Source organism: Daucus carota, chromosome 3, assembly GCF_001625215.2.
Source record: "Daucus carota subsp. sativus chromosome 3, DH1 v3.0, whole genome shotgun sequence".
Classification (NCBI taxonomy): Eukaryota; Viridiplantae; Streptophyta; class Magnoliopsida; order Apiales; family Apiaceae; genus Daucus; species Daucus carota.
In genome coordinates this window covers 56073439-56088785 of record NC_030383.2, presented here as the reverse complement: position 1 = coordinate 56088785, position 15347 = coordinate 56073439, and the positions used below count along the sequence as shown (strand labels likewise).

General features: G+C 33.0%; 1 protein-coding gene across 2 annotated transcripts; it reads left to right on the top strand.

The window, feature by feature from the left end:
• Positions 1-5709: 5709 nt before the first annotated feature.
• LOC108213217 (E3 ubiquitin-protein ligase RSL1) lies at positions 5710-9293 on the top strand. 2 transcript variants are annotated; one of them, XR_010290124.1, is made up of 5 exons: positions 5710-5875; positions 6398-6979; positions 7877-7955; positions 8780-8828; positions 9037-9293. XR_010290124.1 is itself a non-coding variant. In XM_064089569.1 (4 exons), the coding sequence occupies exons 1-3, from the start codon at positions 5850-5852 to the stop codon at positions 7947-7949; spliced, it is 681 nt and encodes a 226-aa protein (XP_063945639.1). In that variant the 5' UTR covers positions 5710-5849; the 3' UTR covers positions 7950-7955; positions 9037-9293. The 2 variants fall into 2 exon arrangements, 1 of the variants encoding a protein (XP_063945639.1); XM_064089569.1 differs by lacking the exon at positions 8780-8828.
• Positions 9294-15347: the final 6054 nt, after the last annotated feature.

The following is a 15347-nucleotide window of genomic DNA, read 5'->3' as shown; positions in this document are numbered from 1 at the left end:
TTTGGGTATGAGTAGTTTTTTACTATCACAACTAAATTCGTTTATGTCCCTTTCTTTCTGTAAGCTTGAGAAACTATCATATGTTTAATGGCATGTGCAATTGCCCATAAACATGAATAACATTGGTAGTAGACAGAAATCCACATGAGTTGCATGAAGAGATATATAATTTACGGTGAACAGAGGAGCATAGACATCATTGTAATACCCTGAGCACCAGCAGGACCTTCTTGGAGTTCACCTTATATTATTCTGACAATCATGAACGGTATTAGTATTAGTAATAGGATATGTTTATGTTTACATATACCTGCAGTTTTATTTTGTTATTAAATTGTGGAACCGCTGAACATCTTCTTCTTTGAAAAATGATGAATCCAAAGGTTTAAGGCAAACTTTACAGTGTTCAACTACTAATAGACTGCCTAACTCTTCTAATTTTGATTACAAATTGTCGATCATAAGCCATTCAAGAAAAGTTTTGCTACAAAAGGCTGTACTCACTCCTATGATAGTAAAATTTGTAAAAGGTTTACTTTTCTTGGAATCCAGATCCTAAAAATATATTTTGAGAAAAGGTTCAGTTTAGTTGTTTTTAGATTTATCAATTTTTTAACAGTTTCTGAGAGAAAAAGCTTTAACAATAGTAGTTCCAAATAGGACCCAATATTTATAAACACGATTTTTTATGTTGGCATTTTGAAAATCGAATAAATAATCATTTTTCATATAAATTTGATTCTAAAAATTACTCGTTACTTGATATTTCTATCATTTTGATGTGTTTCTTGTTTTTCTCATCATTTCCCCATTTCATCCTTATTTTGGAATTTCGTATTTTTTTATAGTAACTTCTAAAGTCATAATGTTATAACAATGTATTAAAGAAAATACAGTTGGATGACATTTGTAAAAATAAAAAAGATTATGTTATAGTCTTATAATTATTTAATTAGAAATCAGTACTACTCTTTCATTTTATTCGATTAGAAACCAATACTACTCTTTCACTCATTGAAGTACAAATTTATAAAAGACATTGTATATATATGGCAAACTCAATCTACAGAAATTAAATTTCTAAGTAAACTTCTAGTATCCACTATTAATTTCTAAGTAAACTTCTAGTATCCACTATCCAACTCGAGAAGATAACTCACTAATAACTCACTGATTTCTAAGTGAACTTCTAGTATCCACTATCCAGCACGAGAAGATAACTCATAATAATAGATAGAGATATACTTTAGCAAGAAGAATTTTACTTAATATGGTTATTAAATATCTAATTTTAAGCAATTTAATATTTATGAACGATCTTGAAAACCCTAGCATGCATATTATTCTCCCACGAGCGTTTACTACTAGCAAGAGAGCACAAATCAACCAATATTCTTAAATGAAGAACACAAGTCATGAAATGTAATCAATTTCAGATTATTTCTTAACAAGTCATAATATCAGCCAATTTCATTCTTTTAACTAATCGAGGAAGGATTTGCAAATTGATAAAACCCGGTGGTCGTATTTTCCATCTCCAAGGAAAAATACCCTGATCTCCTATCAGAAAAATGCCTAATTCTCCTTTTGGGGCTTCGACTCTCACATAGATAGGGCTGTTTAACGAACCGAGCTGTTCGCGAACAAGCTCGAGCTCGGCTCGTTAAGAGCTCGTTCGGCTCGGCTCGTTAAGTTAACGAGCTCGAGCTCGAACACAAAAAATTGTTCGTTAAGTAAACGAGCTCGAGCCGAGCTTTTAGTATGTTCGGCTCGAGCTCGGCTCGAGCTCGGCTCGAGCTCGTTCGGCTCGAGTTCGGCTCGTTAAAGCTCGAAAAAATGTAATATTTTCGGGGTTTTTTTTATAATTTATATATGTTATTGGACTGAGAATTCAACATAATATATATATATATATATATATATATATATATTTTAGTGATGTAAACAAAATTTTAGGAAATAATAATTTTATTTGGTTTTTAACAGGCAAGTAGAAGTTTGACTAGTACCGCTAACTAGTGTTTAATCCTAATTTAGTGTTTCAATATTTTAAAAAATATTTTTTACCGATCCAACTGTATGGATGTTAACATATATACATTTTAGTGATATAAACAAAGTTTCAAAAAAAATTGAAATTATTAGGTTAGCTATTTTAAGAGTCAACTAGCGGTTTGTCCTTATTTTTTTCTGGCTCGGCTCGACTCGACTCGACTCGGCTCGGCTCGTATTTGTTCGCGAACAAGCTCGTGTTCGGCTCGTTAGTTAACGAGCCGAGCTTGAACACAATTTTTGTTCGATTAAAAAGCTCGGCTCGGCTCGGCTCGTCAGAAAAAAAATTAAAGCTCGGCTCGGTTCGGTCAAAACTCGGCTCGGCTCGGTTCGTGAACAGCTCTACACATAGAGTTCTTGTTTTGACAATTCAAAAGTAGGAGAAGGTTTTTTACACCCGACTCATCTCTGGCCTGTGTCTGAATTCTTGAATTTCTGCAAGTTACCAGCAAAAAAGCCTAGAATGCCGAAAAAATGGTATTCCAATTTTTTATGCTCAACTCCCTGCGTCAAAATGATCAGTAAATCTCCATTTTCATTGGGTTTCATCTGTGACATTTGCGCGGATTGTAAACCATCCAAGAAATGTTCTTTTGCTAATAAAGGGTTGTAAGCACTCTTATTGTTCTGATTGCATTTCCCAGTACGTGAACTCGAAGATGCAAGACGGTGTTATCCGAATTTCCTGCCCTGTTTCGGGCTGTTACCGCATTTTAAAGCCCGAACACTGTCGTTCCATCTTGCAATCGGAGGTGTTTGATAAGTGGCAGGATAAATTACGTGAGGCTGAGATCCCAGTCCGTGATAGAATCTATTGTCCTTATAAAATTTGCTCTGCACTTATGGTTAAAGGCCCTGATTTTAAAGATTTACTCGATATTGAATGTCATAGTTGCCATAAGTTGATTTGTGCAAAGTGTAATGTTCCTTGGCATTATGGCGTCGACTGTCAAGAGTTCCAAAAGTTACACCAGGATGAGAGTGAAAATGAGGCTGTTATGCTCACGCAGCTTGCAAAACGGAAAAGATGGACCCAGTGTCCTGAATGCAAAATCTATGTCGAAAAAATAGTAGGTTGCTCTTACATGACATGCAGGTCTGAATTCTGCCTATATAAAGTTCTGATTGTTGATTGTACTAGTTATACCTTAGTGAACTTGGTTCCGTAATTAGTTTATTTCTAATTGTCCAATAGAACCTGGTCGTTTGAACTATTTTGTTCTAATCATGAAAGTTAAGAAACTTAGATTCACACATACTTTATGAATATAACAGAATGGTAAGGAAAAAATTACTCCCCATGTTAAAATATGTAAATCCCCCAGTGGGGGATTGGTGCGAGTTCTGGCATGTCACATTTCCCATTTCCGCGCCACTGTGCTCAGGGCCGGCTCAAGACTCTTGGTGGCCTTAGGCGAATCAAATTTTTGAGGCCTATTTTTGCAAAAAATAAAATAAAATTTGACATATGCTTTTCCTTTTAACAATATTATCCTATAGTTTTTTAATATTTCATAATTCTTTGTTTCATCCTAAATTTTTTTATTAAAACAATTGTTTATAAATTGGTAGAAAATATATTGTGTAAATAATTGATATATCTAATTAAATATGAAGATAAATATTTTACTATTTAAATAATTTCACTGTAGATAGTTATGTAGTTATAATGAAATTTGTGAATTTAATTTAATTTTGATATTTATTGACATTTTAGCAAAATATAGAAGTTAAATTTTCAAACAAGTACAGAAATTATAAAATTAACTATTAATTAGTTTTAATAAATAGTAATTAGAATTTTACAAATATATTATAATAAAGCAAATTAAGTAATTTTAATTCTATGTTTTATAAATTTAAAATAGCATTAAAACTACAAATATTGAAAACTGAAAAATTGATAATTCATAAATACAATTATATAATTGAAAGTACAACTACAATAGAAAAACCGAACTTAAGAAATTATAATTAGTCACATTAATATAAAATTTTATTTTTGTAAATCTCATTCATAAATAAAATCATTATTTTTTTATAATAAAATATAATTTTAATTATATATATATAACTAGAGGCCTTATGTAACCAAAATTATATTTTTTGGAGTTTTCAAATATAAACATATATATTTTTTTCCAATTTTGAAATTACAATGAAAATATATATATAATTTTTGGGGCCTTCAAATATTGGGGGCCTTAGGCCACCGCCTAAATGGCCTGTATGGTGCGCCGGCCCTGACTGTGCTAGCACTCGACCAGTATAAACTTTAAATTTCACAGTTGTATCATACTTATCAATAGGCTCTACTACTTTTGTCTGAGACAACTAATGCTCTCAGGTGTCGAAACGATTTCTGCTACAGCTGTGGAGGTCAGCTGGGAGCTGGTGGCCACATCTGTCCAAAGCCTCCCCAGTGAGTCTTGGTAAAAACATCTCATTGCCAAACACGGCCTACGTGTTTACAAGATTATTTGCCGGAGATTTGCATATGTTGTGATAATTGGGATTTTTGTATATAATTTTGGCTCAATAACTTCTTACACGAAATTTAAGAGGTACAAAATTGATATTTTTTTATTATTATTTTAATATTTTATTTTTTGATAAAATTATAAGCTATAAATTTGACCACTAAAAGAATATGAAAATTAGTAAACAAAATATTTTTCATATCTCTTGTCTAAAACGTCAACAAACAGAAAATCTAATTTCAAAATATTAAATGTGAGTGCAATTACTTTAGTAGTTTGGGAGATGTCCAAGATTAACTAAGGAAATCATATATTTTAGGAATTAACCTAGAGCATCTCCCATCTCCGATGGTATTGTCAGTTTAAATCGTAACATGTACTCCCTCTGTCCCATTTAATTGTATACGTTTCTTTTCAATTACTCGTCACGCATTTCAATGCTCTTATAAAATATATAGTTCCATAACTTATTTTTGAGATTTTCTTTTTCTGAATAAAAATATAACATCCAAACTTTAATTCAGAAAAAGAAAATTTCAAAAATAAATTACACAACTACACTCTACAGGAGCATTAAAGTCCGTGCCGCGTCCCCGTCCCCCAATGTATACAACTCAGGGGGACGGAGGGAGTAAAAAACGTATTTTTAACATTCTCAATAAGATATATATGTTCGACCTAATTTTTAATTAGCCATTTGAAAGAATTAATTATTAAAAATTTATTCAGTGATTAAATAAAATATTTATTTAATCACATTATTCTATCATAATTTTATTTTCACAATAAAATTAATTAAATTTAAAATATATACGATAAAATAAAAAATATTATAATCGTCCGTGCATTATAGAGTTATAAGCTAGTATAATACTCCGTCCGTCCCACCAGGTTCTTTACACTGGGGATGGAGGGCTCGACACGCATTTTAAGCCTCTTTTACAATTTAATTTTAAAATTTTCTTTTTCTGAATAAAATTCAATGTTTAAACTTGTATTCAGAAAAAAAAATTTAAAAATAATTATGGAACTATACATAACGAGAGCCTTCAAATCCGTGAGATTACATTCTTTGATGTAAAGAATCCGTTGGGACAGAAGGAGTATAGGTCAATAAATCAAAAGTTTGAATTTTTTGCACAACTTAAACATTTATTTTGTATAAAATAATAACAAAATAAAAAATCCCAAAGTCCAGTTGCCAATCTTCTTCTCAAAGCGTGGAACTGACGAACTGTGTCTAATAGGGTCAATTTGAGGGTCATTTTCTTCAAAGGGTTTTCTTGTTGCACTACTCGAGTTCTATCGACAATCAACATGAAGATCATCAAACACCACAAAAGGTATTTCTCGAAATTTATATCCATTTTTTAATACGTATTGCATTTATCTTTTGCACTGTATTTTATTTGTATTGAGGAAATGGCTCGTATCTTTCAATTACGGAGGATTTCTCGACAAAGATGAATCTCATATAAAGAGAATGTAAAGAAAACTATGAGCCAATATATTATTTATGTATATATATGACACAATACTTTGTCTTGTACTAAATTGAGGTATTCGTGGAAAAAGTCTATTTACTCTTTCAGAATAAGGTTATGATCATCGTATATTTGCGTATATCTTACCCTTCCTAGACCTGATTTAAGCGGGGTACTTTTGATTTGATTTACTGTATTTTATTTGTAACAAGAAGTTGGATGTGCAATCATGCAGGTTTGCGTGAGTATCTACAATTTTTAGATGATATTAACTGGAAAAAAAATAATGAGTACTGGGATTGTACAGAAGATTCAGATTCCTATTAGTTTATGCTTATGCTTATGCTCTAATTGAATGTCTAAATTTACAAAATTATGTAGGGAATCCTCCAGGCATTCCTCAGGTTCATCAAGTTTCGTGTGTGGCATTTGTGCGGATCGTAGACCATCTAAGAAATCTTTTGCTATTAAGGGTTGTACTCACTCTTATTGTTCTGATTGCGTTCGACAATACGTGACCTGCAAGATTGAGGACAGGATTACTCGAATTTATTGCCCTGTTTCGGGTTGTCATGGCAGTTTGAAGCCGGAGCATTGTCGTTCCATCTTGCCCTCTAAGGTTTATGATAAGTGGGGAGATGCGTTATGCGAGGCTATGATTTCAGCCCGAGATAAATTTTACTGTCCCTTTAAAGATTGCTCGGCACTTTTGGTTAAGGGTACTGATTACAGGGATATTTTTGAATCGGAGTGTCCTATGTGCCATAGGTTGTTCTGTGCTAAGTGTAAAGTTCCTTGGCATTCTGAGATTACATGTAGGGAGTTTCAGAAGTTACATAAGGATGAGAGGGAAAGAGAGGATATTATGCTCATGCAACTTGCTAAGAAAAAGAAATGGGCGCGGTGTTCCAAGTGCAAATTCTATGTTGAGAGGACTGAAGGCTGCTTAGCCATGAGATGCAGGTCTGGATTCTACTAGTTCTGATTTTTTTTATTAGTAATTATGTTTATGTATGTGCTATATTTCTTACTGGAGTTAGGACTTGTGAGTGCTAATAATTACTGGAGTTGGATCTGCAAAAAGTTTAGTTATAGTACTTGTGCTTGTCCTATGGGCTATTATGACTTGGGCTCAATTTAATTGTTGTCTTTGGAACCTAACAGTGTCATGTAGATCTAAGCATTAAAACTGAGACAGTAATTCTTATGCATAGTTTGCTACCATAACGTAATGGGAAATGAAGCAAGTATCAGGGGTCTAAATATTCCTCATGTCAAATATTAAAAAGCGGAACGTAGTACTAGTTGAAAATTTCCGCAGCTGTCTGTTTGAAAGTAAAGTTTCATATAGGCAGGGACAGAACTACCTCTGTGATAATGGGGAAACTTGACCTACCATAGATAAGATGCTGAAAATCCTTTCATTATAACCTGGGTTCAAATCTCAGCTGCCTTTAGTGACCTTTTTTTATTAATGTATATGCCTCCTTTTAAAATATTTTAGTATAACCCTTAACTATTAACTAGATATGCAAATGGCCCAATGATGCATTTTTTAACTTAGCACTTGTGATTTCGAGCCAGCAATGCTAAATCTTTCTCTGAGACCAATTTAGGTCTTGTTTTGATGATTTTCAAAGGAGTTGGACATCTCCTGGTTCTGTGACACTGCAATGATTTTATGATGATCTCACGTTCACGAACTCCAAGTATTGACTATTAATGAAACTATTATTATAATACGACAACTATGTCATTCTGAGTTTGACAGTTTTATCAGTTAGTTGGTTATTGATATTTTTGATCATATTTATTGGTGTATTCTAATTCTTGTATTTTTTTCATAACTAATGCTCTCAGATGTGGACATACATTCTGTTACAACTGTGGAGCTTATGTGTCCGATCACTACTGTACAAACTGCAAGCACTGAATCAAGGTAGGAAAAGAACATTCTGTTCTCAAGATGATGAAATTTGTAGTCTCTAGAGTACAATGGCTTCTTAAATTGAGCAATAATCAGTGCTAAATATACAATTTTTTTTTTTGCCGACTTAATAATAATGCAAAAATATGACTTATTTCACTTGCATTTGTTTTATGATGTGGATATAGAAAACTTGGATAATTTTGCTGTACCCAGGGATGTGCCTGTGCAATTGGCAAAAAAAATCCTTTTGAGAACAATGACTTGCATTGTGCTTGCTGATATTTTAGAAGAATAAAAATTGAATCACTATAAACCTTGACATGTTTGTTCTGAAATTTTCATGTGTGAACACTTGGTTATTAAGTTACTAGATTGTAGTAGTAGGATCGTAAATTGATGAAGTCTGTCTTAGTGGGCCTTCTATACAGAAAGGGGCATTAAATTTATCTAATCATCCTAAGCATGAACTTAAGACACCCATTTCTTTAGTATAGTAGGATATAGCAGGGCAACTAAAAGAAAAATTAGGAGACTGCCTACATGATACTATAATACATAGTGATGTATGATAAAGTTAGGAAAGGTTTAAACACAGATATAATCTATCTGAACAGATATTTGGTACCGATGCTACCAAATCTTTAGATTTTTTGCATTCATCAATTCATAAGTATTCATTTAATGAAGATTATAATAGTTAATACTTATTCCCTACCATATATCTGAAGTCTAGAATTTTCTTAATTTCTTTTAATAATTGCAAATATGTGTATATGTTAATAGTTATATAAAATATAAAATGATTCCCGCTAATTTCATTCTTTCTTTCTCAGCTTCACATAAGAAATGGTCTTTTGTCTTTGATCGTCTGCATTTAACTTGGTAATCACGGATATTGTTTTTTTATAATATTCTGAAATACAAAGAAAAGATAATTATGAAGTTGCGAACTGTTGATGCCTTTGTTCAAGTGGTGAAACAGTGTGTGCTGTTCAGTTACTGTTTCTGTTACTCTTGTTACTCTTGTATCTGTAAGTGGATAGCAGATATTTAATTTTGTGTGACTAATATATCTCGTTCACTTTTACAGATGAGGAAAGAAGTTGGATAAAAGCTCACTTTCATAATTCCTCAGAATTCTCTGGAAATGTCCTTTCGTTGGTACTCAGGAATATTAGAAATAGATTGTTTCGCCTCCTTTAGTATGAGCTCAAACCGCACAACTCATCAACATTAGTACACTTTGACTAATGGTTTTTATAGATGTAAGACATTATAATCACGAAACTGTTTGTGGTTTTATATGCCTAAAGTTTTATTATATATTTACATGCATAAAACATTGCATATCTTGTTTTTAAAATGATAAATTAGAGGTTTGAGGCAGAACATATGGTGCCACTGCTTCAGAATCAGTTGTTGTGTAGTATGTTGTTGCCACTACTTAGGTTCTTGGTTAGTGGTTACTGTCCAAAGAAGATCAGTACAGTTGGGGTGCTAGTAGAGCCGGCCATGCCCGTGCAGCACTTCATTGGGGGCAACAAAAAGTTGAAAATTTCAGGGGTACTGGGTACATGTTTTCTTTTTATAAACAAAGGGGTAAAAAGAAACCGTGTATAGAACTAAAAATATATTACAGACAAAAAAATTGAGAAAATATTTTTTGAAAGAAACATTTTATTCGTCCTAAAGTGTTATAGTTCAATTTCAATGAATTGATGATATTATATTCGAGTATATTAATTTTAAAATTATAACTATGAAAGGTGTTTTGGTTCTTCAGACGTGAGTCTTATATAATAAATTTTATGTACCATCACAATGCATTCTATTTTTATTCATTTTTTATGTCACGATTCTATATATCATTAGAGAAATACTGCACCAAATCGCAGAATATGCTTCAAGCTAGAAAATAATATTATCATAAGTAATTTACTTTTATTCTTCAAAAATACACCAAATTGCAGAATATGCTTCAAACTCCCGAACAATGTTTTACTGCTGTTACAACTGAGGCACATATGTGGCATCTCAGACTTGGGCATATGCCTTTTACTCGGCTGAGGTTTATTCGACCTTCCATCTCTTGTGATTTGAAATATGTCAATGATTCTATCTCTTGTGATTTGAAATTTGTCAGACTTGGACATATGCCTTTTACTCGACTGAGGTTTATTTAACCTTCCATCTGTTGTGCCCACACCCCCCAACAAAATGGGGGTTGTAGAAAGAAAGCATAAGCATCTGTTGGAAACAGTCAGGGCCTTACTTTTCCAGTTAGGGGGGTTTTAAAATCCTTGCATTGTTGTCCCCTCACTAAAATTCTTGGATTATTAGTCTTTAAATAGTCTGATTCCAACTTTGTTTTGCACGTGATTATTAAAAGAACAATGATATCCTTCCTTGTTCCTTCAATCAGACGAGTACGTATCAAATACAACATGCAAGGGTCATATGTTCGAATCTCGCCGGCTCTCGGGCTCCCACCCCGAGTTGAAGAGACAGTGCATTTTATGTGCATCTTATCTGATCAATAGTATGCCTCTCACTAGCATTCATAATGTTACTCCATACAAAATGCTGCATAATGAAGATCCTAATTATAATCTTCTTAAGCCATTTAGATGTTTGCGTTACACAGCTACATCAAAAGTTCATAGGTCAAAACTGGATCCAAGATCCACTCCTTGACCATGTTTGGGAATTAACAATTAGCTGTTAGCAGATTGAATTAGATGTTTTGACTAGGTGATTGAAATAGTTGTTTTGACTAGCGGATTGAATTAGCGGTTTCTAGTAAAACTGTTTGGTAAATAGCTGTTTGATTAGCTTTTTATAACACATATCAAAACCTCTAACTCAAAAAGCTCTTCAAAGTAACTTTGTGGAAATTAGCTTTTTGAGGCCAAACCTCTATTTCAATCCGCTAACTATCAAACACTAGCATTAGCGGATTGAAATGGTCAAACCTCTAAAACTCCCTAAACCTCTACTTTCCAAACACGACCCTTGTGTTTTTCTTGGATCTACTCCTACACAAAAAGGTTTTAAAGTACTTGTTCTTAACTCTTACAAAACTTTTGTTTCAAGAGATGTCATTTTTCATGAACTTCATTTTCCATTTCATAATCTTGCCTCAAACTCCTCATCCTACTCTTCCCATCTCATTTATTTACCTACCGTTACTGCTCCACAGTCAGAATTTTATTCTGAGCTTCTTTCGCCTTTAGAACCTACACACATTGATATTAATCAGCCAATGTCTTCAAATTCTCAAATCAGTTGTTCCTCTGATCATACTTCAGATTCTCACATCAGCACTTTCTCTGATCATGCTTCTTCAACTCATGCTACTATACATGTCAGAACATCAAAAAAACTAAAAGATAGATTGTCTATCTCAATGACTTCCATTGCCATACTACATTCACACACCATGCAGCCTTGCTTTCACAGTTAGACATCATTTCTGAACCCAAATGTTACAAGGAGGCAGTTTCACATTCTTTTGAAAGACAACAATCGACAAAGAAATTGAAGCTTTGATTGCCAACAAAACATGGGATTTGGTTCCACTTCCTAAAGACAAGAAAGTCATAGGCCATAAATGGGGTTATAAGGTGAAATTAAGATCTAATAGTACTCTTGAAAGATGCAAAGCACGTTTGGTTTCCAAAGGATATAATCAACAATTGTGAAGAAACATTCTCTCCTGTGGTGAAGATGAATACAATACGCTGCTTGTTAGCTCATGCTGCCAGTAAACATTGGTCTATCTTTCAACTTGATGTGACCAACGCGTTTCTTCATGAAAATCTATCAGAAGAAGTTTACATGACTGTCCCAGAAGGTATTCCAAATCCCTAAAACTTAGTTTATCGCCTCAGAAAATATCTTTACAGCCTTAAACAAGCGTCTGGAAAATGGTTTGATAAATTGTTGCATAAATTAACTACTCAAGGCTTCTGTCAATAAAAGAATGATTATAGTCTCTTCATTAAGAAAAGCGATCATCACATCACAATCATGACTGTTTATGTCGACGATATCCTTATCACAAGCACTGACATTGCTGCAATTCAAATCATCAAAACACATTTGCATGATACTTTTAGTATCAAAGACTTAGGCAAACTATATTACTTTCTAGTCCTAGAAGTTGACTATGTTGATGCTGGAATTGTTTTAACTCAATTCAAGTTTATCAAAGATTTGTTAAAGGAGTTACTATATGATGTTTCCAAGAAAGCTCTTACTCCACTATCTCAGGCTCTTAAACTTGACTCATCTACTGGCCCTCTATTACCAGAACTGAAGTTTATAGATCTTTAGTTGGTAAACTGAACTACCTGACTCATACTCCCCCTGATTTGAATTATTCAATTCAAGTTCTTAGCTAATTTATGCATTCACCCCGTCTTCGTCATCTCGAGGCTTTAGCACATACTCCACATTACATTGCACATTCTCCACACCAACAAATTCTTCTACATGCATCAGACACTCTTACATTGTAGGCTTATTCGGACAGTGATTGGGCTTCATGTCCTGATACCCGTCATTCTATAACTGATTATGTTTTATTGTTTGGATCATCACCTATAGCCCAGAAATCGAAGAAGCAATGTACTGTCTCCCGTTCCTCCTCTGAAAGTGAATATCATGCAATGGCTTTTGCTGTTGCTGATGTAACTTGGATAGTGCGTTTGTTAAAAGAATTAGGCATTTATGATCTTAAACCAATGACCTTTCATTGTGATAACCAGTCTGCCATCGCCATTGCTAAAAACCCCGCGTTTCATGAACGAACAAAACATATAAAATTGATTGTCACTTCACTCGCGACAAAGTTTTAGAAGGACTTCTCCAGCTCACCTATTTTACCAACAATAAATCAGTTGACCGATGTATTTACTAAAATCTTACCTTCACAACATTTTGATCATCTTCTGTCCAAGTTTGGAGTGTCTTCTTCATCCCCTTCCAACTTGAGGGGGGATATTGAGACTACTCCAGAACATGTACGCCATGCACACCATGCAGCGTACAGCAACACCAAAGCCAATAGTAGCAGTACACTGTTAGTTGATTTATCAACCACACCAGTTGCTGAGTTGTCACATTTAGTTAGTGATTGTATAGATACATTCAGTAACAGAAAATGTATATATAGAAGTTAGTTATGAGATTAGTTAGAGCTTTTAGTATATAAACACAACACCATACACAAGAATAGCACAATTCTCATGTCATAATGTTGTTTACTTTAAAGTTTCGTACATCAATTACTTTAGAGTTTTGTACATCAATATTGCAACTTTATCTTCATATTCAGAGTTTTAATATACTCCCTCCATCCCAAATTAGAAGACCCCGTTGACTTTGGGCACACAGTTTAAGGTTCATTGACCGCATAGCTACATAACTTATTTTTAAAATTTTATTTTTGCAAATAAATATTTAAATGTGAAATTTTTATTTACAAAAGAAAAAATAAAAAAATAAATTTCGGAAGTAGACAGTCAATGCACCTAAAGTTACGCGCCCAAAGTCAACGGGGTCATCTAATTTGGGATGGAGGTAGTATCCAGGGAAGAATTTGTTTTTTCTCGTTAAGGCTTTTGCGGTGGGTGTTATTTTGGCAACGGGATCTATACATGTGCATCGCGAAGCATTTGAGAATTTAACATCTCCATGTTTGAATGAAATCCCTTGAGAATATCCTGCTTACGACATTTATTACCATGGTTGCAGCAATCGAGACTCATCTATAATTATGTGACTTCCTTTTATAGCAAATCACTTTTGTTTAATGAAGCTCAAAATAACATCGTTGTTGGTGATGTAGAGAACTCGAGAACGCACGTGCATGCCCATGTTCATGGAGAGGTTTGGCTTCAGAGCCCTCCCAACAATTTATTTGATATCGTATGGTATCACAAATACGTACAAACATTTATATTTGTTATGTGTAATATAGTTTCAACTCCGCGAATTCCATAAATTCTATATGATGTCAAATAATAACTAGTCTTAAATCGAAACACGTGCGAAACATGTGCGAGTATATAATTCAAAATTTATTATTTATAATTTGATTTTTAACATTGTTTTAGTAGTATCTATATGCTATGTCAAAATATGGCATAATAATTACTTTTCAAAGTCAACTTATTATATATTTAATATTTTTCATTTGTAAAATAAGTATCTATTAAAAACTATACATATACATATATATATATATATATATATATATGTATGTAACAAAACAAAAAATAACAACTTTTAAATGTTTTGTGGTGAAGGACAAAGGTCGGGGGTTTTCCAACTGACCCGAGCGAACCAGTGATTCCTGTTAGTAATAGGAATATAGTGTGTTAATAGTTTTTCCAACAATGTTAGACTATAAATGATTGGCTGGTTTGGACATATAAAGCATTATGTAAAATTTGTTGAACATGCAAGAGACATTTAGAGACTCCCCTTCAATGATAGTGGCTTGATTCATTATTTTTAATAATAATATGTAGTTATTATTTTAAGTTATTATAAATAAAATATATAATTTTAATATGATAATAGATTATTTACAATCTTGTTATAGGTGTCCACGTGTTGGCCAAATATATTCAAGATCAAGAGGTTGACTATAATTATGGAGTTGTTTTTTTTTAGTAATGTTGCATATCAAAATTTTGTTCCGATTTTCCCCCCCACAAGACGCTGCAGACACATGAATGGATTTAATTAGGTCATTTATAATTTTAATTAGATAATTTATGTGCATAAAGGTTCTCATTATTATTAGTGTTAGTGAAATTTAAAACGGATTTCATTAATACTTTGAAAAGCGTGACAAACCCCCAATTGATCATGCAACTAGGTTGAAAAACAAAAAAACGAGCTAAATAATTAGTCGTTTTGTTTCCGGATTGCTTAACTAACTTTATACAAATATTCAGAAAATTAAAAATGAAGATAATGATTTTCTGATGAATCCAGCCTGCATCTCCCTTGAAAACAATAACTTCACAATTGACTCCCTCTGTAATTTCATGGATAGTACACAATTTAGAGGACTCAGTTGCAAAAATTGAGTTTATAAGCGTCATGTCATGAATATATATATTTTGTGTGAGAGGTGAGCACATGTGATTTTCATTACCGTTTCAAACACACTCCAACTATCTACCGCCAAGTACCAGCTATAAATCTGCCGAAAGTGTTGTTTATGTGAGACATCTGGATCTCCCAATACACCGTAAATTTTCAACACAACCAACACATCACATAAAACGAGACACATAATATATAATATATATTAATAATTTTTAGATAAGAGCAAGGTAGATCGGATTGATTTCCATACTTTTTATCTAATGTTGCCTTATTTAT